Genomic DNA, 21103 nt, shown 5'->3' with positions numbered 1-21103 from the left:
CATTAAACAAAACTATTAGTGGTCTATTAAAAATGAATATTTACAAATTTTATGTTGAACATGCAAGACGAAGTACACAACTTAATCAGCAAAACAACAGGTGGGTAAAACAAGAGAAAAATGGTCCAGAGAACAAGCACTTGGCAAGCAGTTCACTTCAGCCACGTTTAACATCACACAACACAAAGCATCTAATCAAAACTTCACAATCCAGCTCAGTAAATTATTCCACAATAACACTACAGAAGACATTTGCCATTGATATAGCAATTAGTTTAAAGTCATAATTTGAACAAATAATCCTCTCATCAAAAGTCTAAAGCACTCACTCTGCACTGCTGTGTGGTTGAAAATTCCTCCTCTAATGAACATGATCATTTTTTCCAGCTTTTCTGAGTGAAGCACTGATAAGGACAGCCGATAATGACTAGAAAGGGAACACAACCATTTTCAGTAAGAAGTAAACGTGTTCTTCAATGCGTTGAAGCAGCATTTGGAAAAGCACACGCCCACTGCTGTACCTTCTGGCACCCTGCCGCCTTGACTGACAGTGCCGACCCGCCCTGCGCTGAGTAACTACCTCACATCCGATGTTGGAGTACACCTAAAATCGTCACCCATACTGGAACTTATACACGTCTGTGTACGGTTTTCAGGTTGTCCTTTCAGGTTTGCTCTTTGTCTATACAAGGTCTTCTTAGTTTTTCCTTATCTATCAGTGAAACGTGAGTGCCTTCAAAACTCCCCATGGAATGTGATACTCCTTGATCTGTATTGGATTATGTTACAGAGAACGATATCACTTTTACTACAAAAGCCAGCTTGTTTTGTGGACTCTGATTACTTCATATAGGGTTTCCTACAAACAAAACATTTAAAACAGCCACCGAAGGTCAATCGCACAGCATGGTGTGGTTTATGCAGGTTTATGCAAATGAGCAAAAGAATCTCATTTAAAGTCAACACGAAAATGTCCATCTTTATTGTATTCTGTTTCTATCTTGTGCTTGACTGCTCAGTGCATGTTATTCAACAGAAGAACATTTGTATTTCTTTTGTAAGTTTGCTCCACCTCTTCAACAACTTCTATTTTGGATAACATCATCTAGGCTCACTATATGGCCAAAATTATCAGGACACCTGACCAATATACCAAAAGGGACTTTATTCATAGATGTTAATTTAGAGTTGGTCACTCCGTTGTGGTTATAACAGCATCCACTCTTCTGCGAGGGCTTTCCACAAGATTCTGGAGTGTTTCTGTTGGAATTTTTGCCCATTTATTCAGTAGAGCATTTGCGATGTCAAGTGCTGATGTTGAATGGGAAAGCCTGGCTCACATTCCAGTTTATCTCAAAGGTGTTGGATGGGGTTGAGGTGAGGGCTCTGTGTGGGCCAGTCAGGTTCTTTCAGACAGGCACCTCCCAAAGTGTTGCCACAATGTCACAAGTATTGTATTGTCCAAAATGTTTTGGTATTCTGAAGCATTTCCCTTCAGTGGAAGCCAGGGGCCTAGCCCAACCCCTGAAAAACAGCCCCATTCCATTATTCCTCATGCATTATGCAGTCAGGCAGGTAATGTTCTCCTGGAATCCGCCAAATGGAGACCATTTTGAAAAAAAATTTTCTGCTGTAAAGTTGGGCATTTTAACATGGGGAGTCTATGGGACTGACTCCCTTTTGCAGCCAGCCTCAAGCGGCCAGTCGATGAATTGCAGTTTTAGTCACTTCCTTATTGGCTTCACTAGAGAGAGCGGGAGGTTGCCGCTCGATGGAGACTCGCAGATCAGAAGCATGATTCTGTTAAAATCTAGATTAAAGGCACATTTCTTTAGCCAACCATTCACATAATGTATCTCATAACTTTGTACTTCAGTTACATCTGATCGAATGCACATTTTCATTCTTTTGCTTGGGTTGATAATTTTTTTGGCTTAGTTGGAACAGCAGATATGCAAATGTTTTCTCTATTACCTTCGCTGTTTCTGCCATCATGTGGTAACTAGGAATTACACAAGTTTCAGTCTGGATCCTGCCCTTACAAAGACCTTATACGACCGAACACCTGAGAAGAGATTATGCCAACCCCACAGAGGACCTCAGATGATGCCAACCCTCAGACAACATACAAAACTACCAAATTTTGCATATGACAATAAATAACTGCTTGATATTTTCTGTACATTTCTGCCATATGGACATCAACTTAAGATAATCTTATAGGGCCTTATTTTAACGATCTAAACGCAAAGTAGGTGCACTCAGGGCATGACCAAATCCACTTTTGCTATTTTAATTACGGAAAAATGGTTGGGGCACCTGGGGCACATGGTCTAAATTGGTTGTCCCTATTCTCTTAATGAGTAATGGGTGTTTTTTGGGCATAATGTGCAATAAACCATTCAGAGTCTCATCTTCCATTCCCTTTAAGAGCCAGTTGCGCTCGTGCCATGATGGATTTGCTATTTACATGGCGGAATTTGGCAAGCGCAAAGACAGAACGCATCTCCGAGATGAAACGGAGCTGCTTGTGTGCAAGCAAATAGTTAGCCTAATTCTGATACATGCGATGACTATCCATTATGACATGTAGGCATTTATATATATATATATATTATTTATATATATTTAATTAGCCTACAAAAAATTATTATGCATTGCAATCCTTTAATTTTTTATATTTGGCATGTTTGTGTGCTGCTGTGCGTCCCTGTGTTTAATAAGCAGCGTGTACGTGCATTGTGGACCCGCCTATGCTAACACACTCTTTAAATAACAAAGAAAAATATTGTGCCAGACTTTAGACCAGGTTTGAGTCTATTTTCAGCTCCTTAAAATAGCAATGTGCCTGAAAACACCTCTTTTTTAGACCAGCACAAATGGGCGCAAATGCATTTGCTAATTAAACAACGTGGTGCTCATAGTCTTAGTTTATCTGTAAATTTTTGTCTATCTATCTATCTATCTATCTATCTATCTATCTATCTATCTATCTATCTATCTATCTATCTATCTATCTATCTATCTATCTATCTATCTATCTATCTATCTATCTATCTATCTATCTATCTATCTATCTATCTATCTATCATCATGCATTTCCTTATTTCCTAAAACTGTAAAACATCTATTAAACTATAAAGAAATGCTTACTTGAGAATAGCGGTCAAAGGGAAACAACCTTTTTGGCTGAACAATGATTCAGTTACAGCATCTACCAGCAGAGGCTAACTGTTCATGCTAACAAGCCAAACCTTAAGCCTTTGGTGAGATTGCAAAAATGAAAAAGGTTGTTTCATGTTGACTTTAAGAGCTTTGATTCAGAGCAACCGTTAATGTGATATATATTCGATAAAACTGTTAGTTTCTCAAACATCTTTTTGATAAAAGTGTGACTCATTTTCACATGTCCAGAGACACAATTTTCCATGCCGGCTGTGAAAAGAGCATCCATGATGGCTTTATCTTTGCTCAAGGCTTCCGCGCAGAATCTCTGAGATCAGTGGATTTTATCTTTTAGCGCTTTTGTTCCTTTGATCAGATAAAAACTGACAACAAATATTGAAGAGACAACATGTGGTATACAGCCTTCTACCTCACAACTGATGCAGAACGGAAACTTTAAATTCATGTAATCAAGAGGTGCTGCCTGATGGCTACAAGAAAAATATATTTGTATCTGACAGCAAGATAATAATTGAAAAACAAATAGGTTCCTAAACTCAAATATTGAAAGGTGTTAATATAATCATGAATCGTAATGGATGAGCAACATGCAAAATGATTAAACACAGCATAAATGTAATCTAAAACATAGAAAGCTGTATGAGTATGACAAGTGCATTGCAAAATGTTAACTTTCATGAATGCAACCATAATACTGTACATGCAGCAAGTGGGAAAACCAGTGGGTTATCATTTGAGAATGAACTATCAGACATGTCATAAATTGGGGACTCACATCAATGGCATCTCGTTCAAAGATCCTGAGTTGGAGAAAGAGCTCTAGCTTGATCTTCCGTTCCTGAAACAGTTCCTCCATCTGAGCCTGGGCCTCGTCCAGCTGCTGCAGGACGCTCTCGATGTGAGCCATAGAGCTGTTATGAGGAGTTTTATTGCTGGAGATTGCAGAGTCTCTGCAGTCAAAAAAAAAGGTAATGCACGAGCATTAGTGACAACGTCTACTACAGAATATGCAGTACCATACAACTTCAATAAAGCATCTTCTTACTACAGTTTACTTAGTTTATTCAGATTAGGACATGGGTCATAGATAAACTCCACATGATATTGCAATAACATTGCAATATCAACTGTAGACATAACTGAAAAGTGAATTAGTTATTGAGAGTAACACGTTTACTGATGTTTCAGGATGGATTTTCCAAAACATGTGTAATTACACATTTTTAAGGTGTCCGTGGTGTGCATGATCTTGCAGCCGGCTAAATTTGCTCTATTGATAAAACCTGAAAAACTTGCATTTGCTTTCGGCCCCCATGAGGTCACTAGTTTCATAAAATGACTAAATAATAAAAAAAGGCAAAAAGTGTCTGCAGGGTTAGGGGTTAGTAATTGTAATTAATGCAACAGCCTCAATGGGATGCTAAGGCCATTGCATGACGTGCATAAATGCTCGAGTCAGAATTCTCATGACAACAAGTCAGTGTCATTGGGAAGTACCTGAGCTGCTGGATAAGATCCTCCCCTTCTTTAATGACGTTGACGGTGACCTGAAGGGTGGTTTGCTGCTGCTGACCGAAACGTTTGATCAGCTCCTGCACTGCCTCTACTGACTCAGCATAAACATCATCTAGCAACTCCTTCTGAAGCTCCTCCAACCATGTCCACAGCTGCAGAGAGATAACATCATTACCAGCCAATCAGAAACCTCACAATATTATGAACCAGTCAGTGACCCAAGTAGATTCATGGGTCTTCAAACAAATCACATTTGTTCTATACTCTAAAAAATATCCAAATGCACAAACATGGCAAGACAAACAGCCAGACCGAACGGCTGGTGTTGTTATTTCCTGTGAATGGCTTCATCTTATGTGAGCTCAGGATTAGCCATCTGCCTGTGTTGGCATGTCAAAGAGTGTATCTCCTGCCACAGCAGGCCATGCCTGTTCTTCCACACCTCCCCATTGTCTTTTTCCACCTCCACCGTTTTCTACCTTTCTCTTTTTCCAAAACTCCAGCCTTTAACCGCTGATTAATACCTATACCGTTATAAAACACACTCTCAGAAACAAAGATGTCTATATATGCCAGCCTGCTACAAATAGCAGATGGCTAACATTATGCCATATGGAGACATTAAAGAGAGCATTGTTTGCTTGTATTAAGTATATTATGAATCATGTACACACTACTACTCATTATCATTCACTGTTTGTGGAATATAGACTGGCCAGAAGTAAAGAGTTCTGAATATATAAGCAGACATATTGTAAAGATTTGAGGTCCAAACCACTAGTTTGGCTTTAAAGCAAATAATGTTTAATTTCCGAAAGTGAGAGGCTGCATGGGATTCTTTTAGCATGTAGGACACAGTTGAGACTGACTAGTCAATTAGTTCTGCCACTAGTGAATGTGTGGGGTCTGTCAAGTAGTCGTGAAACACAGTTTCAGTTGTGCTCGTTCTATGTAGGACAGCAGGAGGGAAATTCCTCTGTCAACAAACTAAATAGCATTAACAGGTTTTTTTTGAGATGGAGTTTAATGTGCGTGAACATATACATTTTTTTTTCTAATTCTTATGTCATCTAAAGGCTGGCATTAACTACAGCAGCATGACTCCATGTTTTTATTTATCTATGTACAGTATTATTAATTTTTTTAAATATATTCTCATAAATATCTGGTATCATCTCAATTGTGACAGTCTCTCTGTTAACACACTCTACATCCATGCAAGTGAAGACCAGAAAAAAAAAAAAAGTACCTGTTACATCATATTCAGGAACACATTTATGTCAAGTAGAACACGTCAACACTGGCAAACCCAGACAAATCCACACCCACCAACACCCATTCTTATTTTCTCATAACGTACCTCTTTGCTGTGAGTGTGGAAGGCCACAGACATGTCGAGCAGGACTTTGCGTTGTTCAACCCGTCTTACGAAGTCCTGGATACGATCTTCCAGCTGGTGTGCAGCCTGGTAGATCTCCTCAGGGTCACACTCGCCCGTCTGAGCCAGCTGCTCTGCCGCCTCCAGGAGTTTGTCTGCATTTGTGTAGGTGTTCTGAGAAACATGCAGAAGTTAATATGCATTTGACTCATTTATGCGATGGCCTAGTTTTGATTATGGATGGATATCCAGGTGGACAATAGCCAAAGCGATGATCTTACATCTGTTTCTCCTTACCTGAGCCACTTCTTCAAAGTCCTCATGACGTTTCTGTAATGCTCGAGCCCTGTGCAGAGACTTCCCTACTCCTGTGTGCTTACTCAGGAATGCCTCACCATGGTTTTCAATCCAATCTAGAACCTGTGTGAGAAGATATTCACAAAGAAGTGCATAAACAAAGGTTTAGAAGGTCAACAGAACCACTAAATCACTATAAAAGAACCAAAAAAGTAAGTACCATAGTACGTATTATTTTAATAGAGACCAGATCCCATATGGAATACTTTTATGCCGGGTATTTTTTTTTTTTTTTTTCATCCTTTTTTGTATGTGGATATCTTTTAAAAACATATATATTTTTTTTTTTTTTTTTTTTTTTTTTGCATACAGATTTGTAATGGCATACAGGTGAACAAGTATTATTAACAATTCAATGCGGTGGTGTCCAAAATCTACTTCTCAAATGTATATTTTGTTTCTTAACTGGGATAAGGACTTTGTTGAACAGGAGTGACAAGACATTCACAAAGAGAAACATGCTCAGAGTGTCAAAAGAACCACCACCTGCATTATAAAAACTAATCATTAATGAGACACTACATATTTATCTTTTTAGAAGTAAAAATATACAAAATTGTTAGTACTGCAAAATGTATATAATTTTAAATAATTAAAAAACTATAATTCTGTCCAATATACTGTGTGTGTGTATAATAATATATATTTATTTTATTTTTTTATTTATTCAGTCATTAATTTTCATAAGATGAGGATTTTCCAGATTTTTTTCAAAAAGAAAATATTCGTTAACACTTTAGAATAGGGAACACTTATTCACTATTTACTATGGCTTTTCCCTCAATAACTTCCTAATTTGCTGCTAAATTAATAGTTAGTAATGTAGGTATTAAGTTTAGGTACTGAGTATGATTAAGGATGTAGAATAAGGTCATGTAGAACAAGGGACATTAATAATACATGTATGGAGACATTAAAGAGAGCATTGTTTGCTTGTATTAAGTATACTATGAATCATGTACACACTACTACTCATTATCACACTACTCATCATTCACTGTTTGTGGAATATAGATGGCCAGAAGTAAAGAGTTCTGAATTTATAAGCAGACAAATTGTAAAGATTTGAGGTCCAAACCACTAGTTTGGCTTTAAAGAAATAATGTTACATTTTAATTAATTAATATGTGCTTAATTAGTATTAATAAATGGCTAATATTTTAGTAATATTCATGCTAATAAACAACTAGTTAATATACCTTAAAATAAAGTATTCATTATAGAAATGTACATAACTTTTACATTTCCTGACTTTTTTCAGGCTTTATGTGACCGTTGGAACAATTTCCACAATTGGTAACACTTTACAATATGCTGTCATTTGTTAACATTAGTTACCTTGCTATTAGAACGAACAATGAACAGTATATTTATTACACTATTTATTAATGTTTTTTGATGTTAGTTAATAAAAATACAGTCGCTCATTGTTTGTTCATGTTAGTTCACAGTGCATTATTTAATGTTAACAAACACAACTTGTGATTTTAATAATGCATCAGTAAATGCTAAAACTAATATGAACTATGAGCATAATAAATTCCACAGTGGGAACCCTGTAAAAGTTCAGTACTTTTCTAACAAACAGACAAGACAGACAGACACATATATAGACTTTAAATACAGTATATTTTATGATACTTTGGCTAAATGTAATAAATCTGATTCATAAATGTAAAAGATTTCCACTGCATTTCCAATGTAAAACCAGCAGGTGGAGCCTCAAAGCATCAGGATTCACTGCGACAGCTCAACACCAGTATAAACATCAGCACCAAACACGCAGTGAGGTCATCCTGCAGAATAAGCGAGCAAGACTCTGGTGTCTGCTCTGATGGTGTTGTCTGAGAGTATAATAACTGTGTTTATTATAGATATCTGATTAATGGGGTAATATCTGTTGTTTCTCACAGGTATGCATGAGCATTCGAACAAATATGCAATATTTTACCAATAAAAACATACTAGAAAAGGTTTTTAGTGAGTATTTAATATTTTCTTAACCATTTGAAATCTACAAGGTGGAGCTGCTAAGACAGATCTCGCATCCGAGTTTGAAAGCGTTCTACTTGCCTCAAAAGACGCCAGCGCACACGGCGAAAACACACTCTCCTCTACTCATGCATATTTCATTATGCCACCTTTGATCTGGCTGAATGTGCCATACACAGAAATATTCAGAGCTGTTTGTGTGGTGGCATCTGTCAGTGTGTTTGTGATTAGATGCAATCATTTGTTGTGCAGATGTTGAGTCTCCTGCTCACGTGGCTGCTGTCTGATGTCTAGAAGGTTTTAGAGGTCCCCTATGCCTGCATCATTTTATGGGGCAAACCCTCAACATAATGAGGCTGCTGAACACAGTTACCATGACAACTGATACTGAATGCATCTGAGAGGGAAAAAAAAACAACAACTGTGGGAACAGTGTGGGACAGACCGTGTGTGAGAGAGAGTGAAAGAGGCATTTGGATGTTGTTTTGAAAAAGATTACAGAATTTTAATCTTTTGGGGTAACTACTGCTTTAGAATTTCTTAATTATTTAATAAAAATAAATTAATAAATGATGCAGTGATGCCTAAAATCGTACTTTCAAATTTATATTCAGTTCTTAAGTGAGCAGAGAAATCCTATTTTAAATAGACTAGAACTCACTTTATATTCGACATAACGATGCCTCACAGGCATGTAGATTCTGCCATTTTATTCGGACAAAGAGAATAAGAAAGTGGACCAGAATCACCTCATCTATGAGCAGGAATCATTTTAGTGTCACACTATCATATTTATATTCATATGTCAAACCATTGATCATTTCACTAGCTAGGACCACGCCACAAACCAGCTATGCAACTGGGGAAGAGTAGAAAGAGGATGAAGGGGTCGAGGGAATGGGATGATGGTCAGGTTGATCAGGGAATCTTGAATTGATGGCTCAGGGAGACTCAGGGTGGGGGTACCGTCTCTAGCGTATATTTAGGCCAGACAATGAGGAATAAATTAAATTTTAATATGTAACTTTTTGTAAATTGTAAATATGTAAATATATGATATTATATATGTATATATATATATATATATATATATATATATATAAATTACATTAAAAAACTTTTGACCCCATACTGTATTTGTTTAAATTAACAATTATTTATTTATTTATTTTAGCTTGATGGAAGAAAATCTGTGCTAAATCAAACTAAAATTGACCAAAAGCAGGCAGATCAAAATCACTGTGAGCAGAAAGTGAAATACAGTGGAAACAGTCATGTGCAAGTAGAAACTTCAGGGAAGTGGGTGAGAATGAAATGAAAAAAACCTGTCCCGCACAGATGTCTCCTGCAACATTCTGACACTTCATACACCCAGCAAATCTCTCACTTCACAAATAACATTGATTAAATAAAATAAATTGAACCCACATCCACATGAGATGTAAAAAAAAAAAACTATTTACAATAATAAATAAAAAATAAGTGTCCTACCTGCTGGACATCCTGTTGGAAGACACAGAGCTGTAGCCGTTGGTGAAGACGAAGTTTGCGGTGTTGCCAGATGTTCTCCAACTGCCTCTGGTGATGCAGAACCTCATGAATGATGTCCAGAACATGGTGCACCGCCTTGGAGTAGTTAGCCGAGGCAGTCAGCGAATCTGCACTTCCTGGGGTCAAAGGCCGCTGTAGCTTATCTAGTAGGGCTTTGCCATCCTGACTTACCTGGGGATGTACAGATAATACACATCAACAACCAGAAATGTTACTTACAAAAAAAATCCCACCTTTATTTGAAAATCAAGTTCATTCATGAAACGTCACGTTCTTTTACATCCCATACACCATTTAAATAGTCTGGTACAGTGTTTTTTGTAAGTTGGTCCTGCAGTGCACTATTAGAGTTCCTTTGAAACCCTCCACCTCCCCAGCTCCACTTGTCTAGTTCTGCTAGGGGATTTATGTGTGTTTATCCATGCAGCAGCAGTAGCGTATCTTACAAGCTCACAGCAACATGTCTGTGTATCTACCGGCAGTAGCAAGTCCATAGATGTGCGTTGCAGATCTAGTCCGCAAAGACCAAATACTTGAACACTGTCATATTCAGAAAAAAACTATTACAAGTTTTTTAGTTCTTGCTCAGATTGGAGGTATCCTGAATTTAGTCTTTAAAGTGAAAATATTCACAAACACAATCAAAAGTTTTTACTTGAATGGAGATTTGTACCTCAGAATAGGCAGCGGTTATGTGTTCATAGAGACCCTGGTGGTGGTGGATGGTGTCTTCCAGGTCCTGTAGCTCAGAAGGAAGTTCTCCCTCTCCACAGGCTTTACACCAAGAGTCCATGTTGCTCATATACTAAAAAAAGGCAAGAATATTCAGCTATTGGTTGTTAAACCAACCACATACACATCTGTGATCTGATACCACATACAGGAATGATTATAAAATAAGTCAAGAATATGACCAAGTGTCAACACAGCAACTGTTGTTAGGAGGCTAACTTTGAGCCATCCAACACTAAGTGATTTACAACAGTGTCTTATGTAGGAAAAGATTAAATACATAGCGATTAGTCTCTACAAATAAATTAGTTAGGTCCTGTCTCATTGGGAGCTAAATAAACTGAATGGATATTGTGTCAACCTAATATTGATGCTGACAAAAGATGTTACATGCTCAAAGTGAAAGATAAAGGACAGAAAGATGAAAAGAATGGATTTAATTCATCTTTTTTTCCAGTACAGGCTTATCTACATGAAGTATTCAATTACAGAGTCTCTGAACAATCATCGGTGATTCACTTATAAAACAAGAGATAGAAATCCAATATTTTACACTGAAAAAAACAACAACACAAACATAGTTTAGTCTGCCTGTGTATATAGGTAGACTGCCTGGGAAGTGCAAGAAGCGTGGCTTGCAGTGCTTTTAAAATATTTGTGAAATGTCAACACATGGATCCTAACCTTAGCCAGTGAAGTGATTTTGAGACAACTTGATGACTTGTTTTTCTGAATAACAGAAAAGGGATAAAAAGTGGGTATGAGTTTTTGAGAACAACACATCATTCTCTAAATTCTGACAGCCCCGCTAGAATACAGTACATACTTACTCGGCTAATTCAGTTTAGCTGAAAATACATGGGCATCTAAATGATATGTTGTTTAGAATTTAGTTTGTAATTATTTGTTTGTTATTAACGCACACATTGCATCATCATCAATGCATCAGTTTGTTTGGCCACTCAGTCTATCTGTAGGTATGCGTCTGCACATTTAGGCCTCACCTGGTCGGTTTTCTGGTGGAAGTTAGCAGACATTTCCAGCAGCGTGCTTCTCTCATCCAATGCAGCGGCAAACGCTTTCCACTCCTGTTCCAGCTGACCTGAGATCTGCTGAATCTGCTGGGTTGCATAGTGACCCGACTCCAGCAGCCTGTTCCCCACGGACATGATCCGACTGATGTTCACATACACATTCTGCAAGAGACCACAAAAAGACTGAGTGCTATATACACTGCATACTTATATCTTAAGAGATATAAAACAATGACCCAGTCACAGTAAACAGCTAGTAGAATGTCGAGCTCTGGTTACCATGCTTTTTCCTCACATGGGACTAATTACACAGCCCAAAGGCATTCAAAAGGGAATAGGATCAATACACAGAGAGCTGTCAGATGAAAACCTGATGGGGGTTTGGTATTGGCCTGCATAAAACAATAAACTGCAGCAGTCGTGTCCATGCACGTGAAAACCTGGAGCAATACTATAGTCACATGCATAAACTAAAAACCACAATCAAACTCTTGATCCCTTAGCTTTAAATCATGTCCCAGTATAATGCAATGGATGCACGTTACTAAGGTGACTATGTCAGTCAACTGATATTTTTTTATTTTTGGTATTGATATGAAAATATGCACCCATCTGTTATACATTAATATACAACACACAAACACACACATCACCCGTGGATAATTCTATAAACTCTGGAAGATGTGCACACTCACATGTTGTCAGTTTTACCAAATAATGACACTTTCTTAATAATACAGCCTGCATATGAAGATAAGACAAGCTACTGGTGCCCACATGCACAAATGTATTTCTAACAGATGAATTCAGGATGGAAAATAGGGTTACTAACTCTCTATATCACTCACCCCGAGCTTGGTTTCAGAGCTCCTCGGGGAAGATAGACATGCACCACTAAACACAAATTCATCCAATCCCTCTGTTATGTATCACAGGCCTCTTGGATCACATCATGGAAACAATTAAAAGCTTCTGGTATCATTTTCATGTAAATCTAAAGCAGCTTAAAGAAACCTCTGGATAAACATATGCAAAATATATCAGGTGCTATTTTCATGCCAATGACCAGCATGTGGTTAATTAGCGAAACTGACTTCCACATAGAGGGCACATGACATTTGTATGATTTACATAAATGTATACAACTTAGGAATCATGTCTGCTGCAGAAATGCAACTGGACAAAGTGTACATTTCTAAGTATATATACTTTTATCTTTATTTTTAATTGACCTGAGCTAACATGGACTAACAATGAACAGTTGTATTTTTATTAACTGATGTTAAGAAAGATAAATAAATACTGTAACAATTAAATATAGTTAACAAATTGAACCTTTTTGTTAAGTCGGTAACACTTTAGAATAGGGAACACATGTTCAATATTAAGTATGACTTTTTCCTCAGTGAACTCTTAACTCTAAATATATTAAGTTTTAATTATGGGATAGAATTAAGGGATCTAAAATATGGTCATGTGGAATAAGGCATTAATATGTGGTATATATTTGGTGCCTGCAACTATTTTTTATTTAATTTGATGCATCCTTCCTTAATAAAAGTATGCATTTCTTTCAAAGACAAAAATCATACTGTCCAGAAAAGTGTGAACAGTTTTGTCTGTGTGTATATATTTTAAATACCTATGTTTCTGTTGATTGAATTTTACACGTTACATTTTTATATTCCATTTTCAGTTTTCTTTTTCTGGTACAAACACACACGTACACTTACTCCTCCAATGAGGAGAAACCTTTTTACAGTCCCCCGTCCCATTAGTATTTTGGTCAAGCACCTGTTATAATTATATTTTGGACAGAAATAACTTTAGCAATACTATGATCCATCATCTCATCCCAAAACAGAAAACATGAAAAAAGACACTTGAGTGTAAAAGGACAGTACAGACGAAGGAAGTGCTTTACAGTACCTACATTTACACGGATCACATTACAGGACCTGAACACAGCCAAGACACACATACCACAGAACAAAAGCCTTCCTCACATGAGAAAAGAGAGAGTCATGCAACGACCTACCCTTCACTCTCAGACTCCCACGTTTAATATTATTACAGTAAACCTCTTTTCTCTTACAAATACAGGATGATTAGAAAAGGAGTGCCTGGAACATGATATATCTGGGACTAATCAAAACACCAGCATGATGGAAGACTGCAGCCATGTGTAAAATGCCTTTAGCCAGTGGAGTGTTTTCTAAATGTTGTCCTCCAGACTGTCTATCATAAAAGAGTGGGAATCTGAGTTAATTTACAACTTGACAAGCGTAACGTTCCGCTCAGGTGACATTACCCCCGGAACTCAATGACATAGCTGCTTAAGCATGTCTATTACGAAAGGTTACAACCAAGCCCCCAGTGTGCCATGTGATGAACATGGGTGTCTCCATAAATCGCCTATTTACTGCCAATACATACAGCAAATGCCACAGAACCTGCAGGATATTAACCCCAAGCCTACTGTATCATATTTGACATGCAAAATTCTAAATACTGCTAATTATCAACATGATCAATACACAAAATCAATACACAAAGTCTCTTTGGACTTTTTTAGTTGTGGTTCTGTGAAATCTTTACTGAATTTTAGTAGGTAATATAAAATAACTTTTATATTATTAGCAATGTCAAGATGAACACTTAATGGACTTGAGCAACTTAGGTTTACAGTATTTTTTTTTTTTTTTAATCATGCTAGTATCAAATAGTAAGTATGATATATGATATGCTATTTATTTATTTATTTATTTGTACATCTCCCAATAATCAATGCACTGCATTGCACTATACTGAATGTTTTGCCCTCCCACAATAAAAACAACAGTTTTGATCATTTAACTACCGGTAAGTATTTAAATATCATCTTACTGAGAATTGTTATAATTATTATTATTTGAAATAATAATATTATCTTATTATTGATATTATGATTTTATGTAAGCAGTCTTCTACACTGTTATAAAGATCATGTTGATTTGCATCACATTTACATGCCATTAGAATTTTTATCCTACTTCTCCTACACCGAATCTAACATTGAAAAAAAATAAAAAAAAATAAATAAAAACATTGAAACATGAAACATGTATTATCACCTTATCAAGCAATACACTTAATCTTACAATATAACCAAGTTAACACAAAAAGTGTTTACGTCCATTCATGCATCATATCAGACGGGAAGTAAGGCTCCTAGGACTTCCTGAGGAGGTGGCTGTAGTGCCCCCGGCTGCCCGGCAGTCAGGCTAACCCAAAACAAACATTTGACAAAGCATTTCATCCGTTAAGTTGTGCACAGTTATAGCAACGTGAGAGGGGGACGGACTGTTCTCACAGCTGAGGCAGGACATGTGATTCTAGCACACTCAGCCAAACCTAACACCCTAACAAAAGAGCAACAAAGACCCTGATGAAAGCCTACAAAAACATCCTAGCAATTGGCAAGGACTATAACCTTAGAATTTCTGAAAATTCACGAGGGTGGAGAACATGAAGGCATGAAAATAGTAAAAATAATAATTCGATGCAGTAACTAAATTCTGCTTTTTACATTTATTTTGCTTCTAGATCTATATTCTTGTTTATGAACATTTGCTTTGTCTCCATACTTATGTTTCCTTATTGTTTATTGAAATCGGTTTTGTTTTCCATATCTATATTGTTTGTCTAGGACTGTTTACATCTATGTGTGTTTTTAAATGTTTATGTAACTGTTTTCATACAACTAAACAAACAAGAATCTATGTATAAATAATAAATGTAACTGCCTCATTCATAACACTTCTGTAAGTTTAAGCTTAAATCCAGATTAATATGGGTGTAAACCGGACCAAAAAACTGTCCTTTGGATTTGCGAATACTTCATAAACCTTAGATTTGATTTAAAACTAAAGTGATTTGTGAAGTGAAAGCAATTTCATTGTTGTTAATCAGTGAAAGGTATCCTCACCTTTAACTCAGTGGTTAATCAATTATTTTTTTTTGTAAATATTATCATGGTAAATAATGGTATCAAAATGCAATTTCATCAGTCTGTCTAAAGAAAACAAAACATTTGGAAGTCTTATGCACATTTTATGCACAGTTGGGAGCAAATAACACTCATAAATACAAAATAATTATATCAAAATGGCTTTACAAACAATTTACACAAAAATTGATTCTGCTCATGTTTCATGAATGATACTCAATGTGTGCTTTAAGTGTTTGAAAAGGTAAGCACCACTTACAGTACATTTTCCTCAAAAAAGCAAAAATTTAATTTGGAGTTATTAAACCTAATGACTTAGAGATAAAAAATGTTTATATATATATATATATATATATATATATATATATATATATATATATATATATATATATATATATATATATGTATATATATATATATAAACCATAAAAGTATATTAACTACTGGTCTGTTTAATCATTTTTATGGTTTAATGACTAATTAATGTGTTAAGGATTTATATCCTTCAAATTTGCTAAACATTTTCTGTGAATTCCAAAAATATAAAAACATTTAAAACTACATGGATCATTTATCTGCAAGATGATACATGCTCTAGACATGCTTCCTATTGGCTGAACAGCAGTTACATTTAGATATGGATTGGCAGATGGCAGCTGAGACCACAGAGATGGAAAATCAGTGATTGATGCCATGCTGTTTTCTTGTGAAACTCTCTGCCTTTGAAACCTACTGGAGGTGATTAACATATCTGCCAGGGTCACACACACACACACACACACACACACACAGAGAGATGATGTATATGTGTGTGACTGTTATCCCGTGGCATTACATACCCTTCAAGCATATATGCACATGACTATTATATGACAACAGAAAATTCATTCTTGCATGAATAAGTCAGGGCACGTGTAAAAACGCACATCATTTAAATGATGTAACACACATCAAGCTACACTGTTAAAATGCCTCAGGTGGTGACACGTATTACTGCTGGACCACTGGATACAGCCTTACCATGCAGTTCATTGCAAAGTGGTTGTGCTGGGTCTGCAGCTCAAGCACATGCTGATGGTTGGCTCCTATCTCTGTGTAGGTTGTCAGGAACAGGCCTTTATTATGGACGATCCAATCGAACATCTGTTGAGAGTTGACAAGGTATCTAGTTATTTATACAATATTTAGTTTAACATCATAAGATCAGAAGTTTTCACAGGAGCCTCTGGAGGGAGGTCAAACAGTTTGGTTGTGAATAGAAAACACTACAGAAATGTTTCCCTTATTGAAATATTCTGATATCAAATGTAACGACCAACAAAAAAGTTCCAGTATGTTAAATCATTGCAACTTGGTAGCATGCAATAAACATGTTATTACCATTTGATATGATTACTGTACCACAGAACTGAGGGTTGGCATTTTTGTTAATTTAAAGTACATAACTTTCATAAAATTACATACGTTTACATAAATTATAAATATAAAGTGTCTTTGCAGGTAGTGTTTTCTATTATGTGGACACACTTTATTTTAAAGGGATAGTTCACCCAAATAGCAAAATTATGTCATTAATAACTTACCCTTATGTTGTTCCAAACCTGTAAGACCTCTGTTTATCTTTGGAACAGAGTTTAAGATATTTTAGATTTAGTCCGAGAGCTCTCAGTCCCTCCATTGAAGCTGTGTGAACGGTATACTGTCGATGTCCAGCAAGGTAAGAACATCATCAAAGTAGTCCATGGGACATCAGAGCGTCAGTTAGAATTTTTTGAAGCATCAAAAATACATTTTGGTCCATAAATAGCAAAAACTACGACTTTATTCAGCGTTGTCTTTTCTTCCGTGTCTGTTGTGAGAGAGAGTTCAAAACTAAGCAGTATGTGATGTCTGTTTCACGAACAAATCATTCGATGTAACCGGATCTTTTTAACCAGCTCACCAAATCGAACTGAATCATTTTCAATGGTTCGCATCTCCAATACGCATTAATCCACAAATGATTTAATCTGTGAACTTTTTTAATGTGGCTGACACTCCCTCTGAGTTCAAACAAAACAATATCCCGGAGTAATTCATGTACTCAAACAGTACACTGACTGAACTGCTGTGAAGAGAGAACTGAAGATGAACACCGAGCCTAGCCAGATAACGAACAACAGACTGACTCATTCCTGACACACAGAGCGTCTGAGCCGAACTGATTCTTTTGGTAATTGATTCTGAACTGATTCTGTGCTAGTGGTATGAGCGCGGGTAAACCGATGGCATGAATCAAGGGCAATCATCACCAATGACGCCATTATGTCGAGTGCAAAAGAAATGGTTAACCGTTTTCTTCAACTGGTTTATTGAATCGAACTGTCCGAAAGAAGTACTGGTGATCCGAAAACCGATGCAACCAGTCTGTTGTTCGTTATCAGGCTCGGCTCTGTGTTCATCTTCAATTCTCTCTTCACAGCAGTTCAGTCAGTGTACTGTTTGAGTACATGAATTACTCCGGGATATTTGTTTGTTTGAACTCAGGGAGTGTCAGCAACATTAAAAAAGTTCACAGCTTAAGTCATTTGTGAATTAATGCATATTGGAGACACGAACTGTTTAAAACTATTCAGTTCGATTTGGTGAACTGGTTAAAAAAGATCCGGTTACATCAAATGATTCGTTCGCGAACCGGATATCACAAACTGCTTTGTTTTGAACTCTCTCTCACAACAGACACGGAAAAGAAGACAATGCTGAATAAAGTTGTAGTTTTTGCTATTTTTGGACCAAAATGTATTTTCGATGCTTCAAAAAATTCTAACTGACCTTCCGATGTCCCATGGACTACTTTGATTATATTTTTCTTACCTTTCTGGACATGGACAGTATACCGTTCACAAAGCTTCAATGGAGGGACTGAGAGCTCTCGGATTAAATCTAAAATATCTTAAACTGTGTTCCAAAGATAAACGGAGGTCTTACGGTTTTGGAACAACATGAGGGTAAGTTATTAATGACATCATTTTGCTATTTGGGTGAACTTACCAATTCCAGGTCCAATTCCCCCTATTAACAAACGATTATACCTCAATAAATTCTTTGATGCTTTCTTTTGCTGCTTATTAATAGTAAGCAAGGCAATTGTTAAGTTTAGGTATTGGGTAGGATTAGTGATGCAGAATATGAGTGTTATAAGTACTAATAAACAGCAAATATGTTAATAATAGGCATGCTAATAAGCATATAGTTAATAGTGAGAATTGGTCCCAATAATAAAGTGTTATCTATTATGTTATGGTCCATACCCTATAATATATGTAAAACTATCCAGTTTTCTCCCTATTAAACTTTACATATAATTAATGTTTACACCTTCTCTGCATCCTGCTGAAAGAGTCTCAGCTGGAAGCACTGATCCAGTTTAACTTTGCGCATGTGCCAGGATTGGTGCAGATGTTGGCGTGTGGCATGAAGTTTATCCAGAAGCGCCTGGACTTTTGGAGCTAATCCCTGGATATCTCCTCTGCCTTTTTCCCCACACTGGATTCGCTGAAGCAGGTGTTGACCCTCGGTATCTAACTCCTCCACAGGAGCTTTAGTAACCTTTTTCTTCAGGGAGGCGTGTTCCTCAATAGCACGCCGAGACCCATCCAGGTCTGATGGCAGCTCCCGCTGGGACACAGAGTCCTGGAGTTCTTCCAAACGGGAAAGGATGCGAGCTGCATTGCTCGTGAATTCTTCAAAGGCCACTCGAACTTCGATCCACTCCTCGTGGTCATAATCCAGACTGCCCTCGAAGTCTGGAGTCAGCTGGGAAGGATCAACCACTTTGGTCAAACCCTCAAGGGACACCATGATGGTCTGAAAGGATTAAAGTAGGATGCTTAACTTCATATTCTGAATGTAGCAGATTTTTTTGATCTGATTTATTGAACATTTCTCATTTTCATTTAGTTTAACTGCATCCTAACTGAACTGGAACCCCATGGAACACTCCACATATCTACATATGCATTAACTCTGTATGTCACAGAACTAGGACTCCACATTAAAAGACTTAATGAGAAATATATATTTTTATGTATATATCTATTTTTAGATTTTGAGTCTTTATGTCTGGAGAGTCTCTATAATGCCCTGATTCAAGTATTATAATGATAATTACTTGGGGTGTAATGGGTCTTTCTGTTCGGTATGCATGAGTAGCAAACAAATACAGTATTGTTTTAACCACTGCATGAGTAAAACTTAATTGGAAACTTACAGTTTTATACATATGATAAGAAATAAGGTATCCTCTTAAATATTATATCCATTTTTCCAGGAAATTAAAATAATAAATACCTTTCTGGCAAGACAGATTGCTGTATAAAAACCTCAAATGGCAATGATGCACAGTGTGAGAAGAGCATTTCATGAAATATTAGACTATATAGACATTCAAGCGTACATTATCTGTTAGTAATGTCTTGATTATTTAATGTATGTTTGAATAAATCTGCTATGAAACAAGTTATGACAGCCACTGTGTTAATGAATCTATTTCAACAACATAGAAATTTTATAATTTAGAAGTTCATTTAAAAACTGCATTATGTGCAATTCACGTTTGCATACAAAACCGATGTAATAAATGTAAACAATTTTAGTTTAGAAATATATATATATATATATATATATATATATATATATATATATATATATATATATATATATATATATATATATATATATATATGACAAGCTATTGTACCCCTAAAGGTACAATTATATACTTTATTTTCTGAGAGTGTATATATATATATATATATATATATATATATATATATATATATATATATATATATATATATATATATATATATATATATATATATATACACTCTATACACTAGTACACTCTATATATTAGTGCTGGGCAACAATACATTGCACAATTGTCTGCAATTAATCACATTGTTATGCACAAAACTAATAATGCATTCAAAAATAGTGTATTGTACACTTTTTTCATTTAAAATTACTGTTATATCAACAAAAGTGTAATAACATATGGTTTGCAAACACTTTAAACAAATAAGGTGCTTTTTTACAGCAGTATTCATTTTACATAGTAGCAATAGTTCTCATAAATCATAACTTAAAACATTAACGCAATTAAATTAAATATAAAACAAGCTATTTGTCACTGCCAAGACATTAAAGTTTTCATAAAAAAATATTTTATAGTTTGTTATAGAAAAACAAGTTATGCTCAGAGTCCAGAACCTCGAACATAACATTATAACAGGCATCTTATGAGTAGAGACCTGCACAATTCTATCTGAAACTTCCTATTTCCCATTTATGACATTGTGATTCGTTCTCGTTGCATTCATTTCTGTT

The 21103-nt window shown here is 36.1% G+C and overlaps 1 protein-coding gene across 6 annotated transcripts in view; it reads right to left on the bottom strand.

Moving 5' to 3' along the window:
- The window catches only part of triob (trio Rho guanine nucleotide exchange factor b), a 265495-nt gene that overhangs the window by 157367 nt on the left and 87025 nt on the right, over positions 1-21103 (bottom strand). For 4 of the 6 annotated variants that reach the window (XM_052577868.1, XM_052577865.1, XM_052577862.1 and 1 more), the window contains exons 6-15: positions 19091-19579; positions 16754-16876; positions 11716-11907; positions 11396-11440; positions 10653-10784; positions 9920-10150; positions 6377-6499; positions 6062-6253; positions 4684-4853; positions 3962-4136 (exon numbers count right to left, since the gene is read on the bottom strand). In XM_052577868.1, the coding sequence (XP_052433828.1) occupies positions 3962-4136; positions 4684-4853; positions 6062-6253; positions 6377-6499; positions 9920-10150; positions 10653-10784; positions 11396-11440; positions 11716-11907; positions 16754-16876; positions 19091-19579 (1872 nt within the window). The remainder of the gene's footprint in view (positions 1-3961; positions 4137-4683; positions 4854-6061; positions 6254-6376; positions 6500-9919; positions 10151-10652; positions 10785-11395; positions 11441-11715; positions 11908-16753; positions 16877-19090; positions 19580-21103) is intronic. The other 2 variants (XM_052577866.1, XM_052577867.1) reach the window with 1 other exon arrangement.

The sequence above is a fragment of the Carassius gibelio genome, chromosome B16, assembly GCF_023724105.1.
Source record: "Carassius gibelio isolate Cgi1373 ecotype wild population from Czech Republic chromosome B16, carGib1.2-hapl.c, whole genome shotgun sequence".
Lineage (NCBI taxonomy): Eukaryota > Metazoa > Chordata > Actinopteri > Cypriniformes > Cyprinidae > Carassius > Carassius gibelio.
Note: the sequence above shows the minus strand (reverse complement) of the source record. Positions and strands in the feature narration are given on the sequence as shown.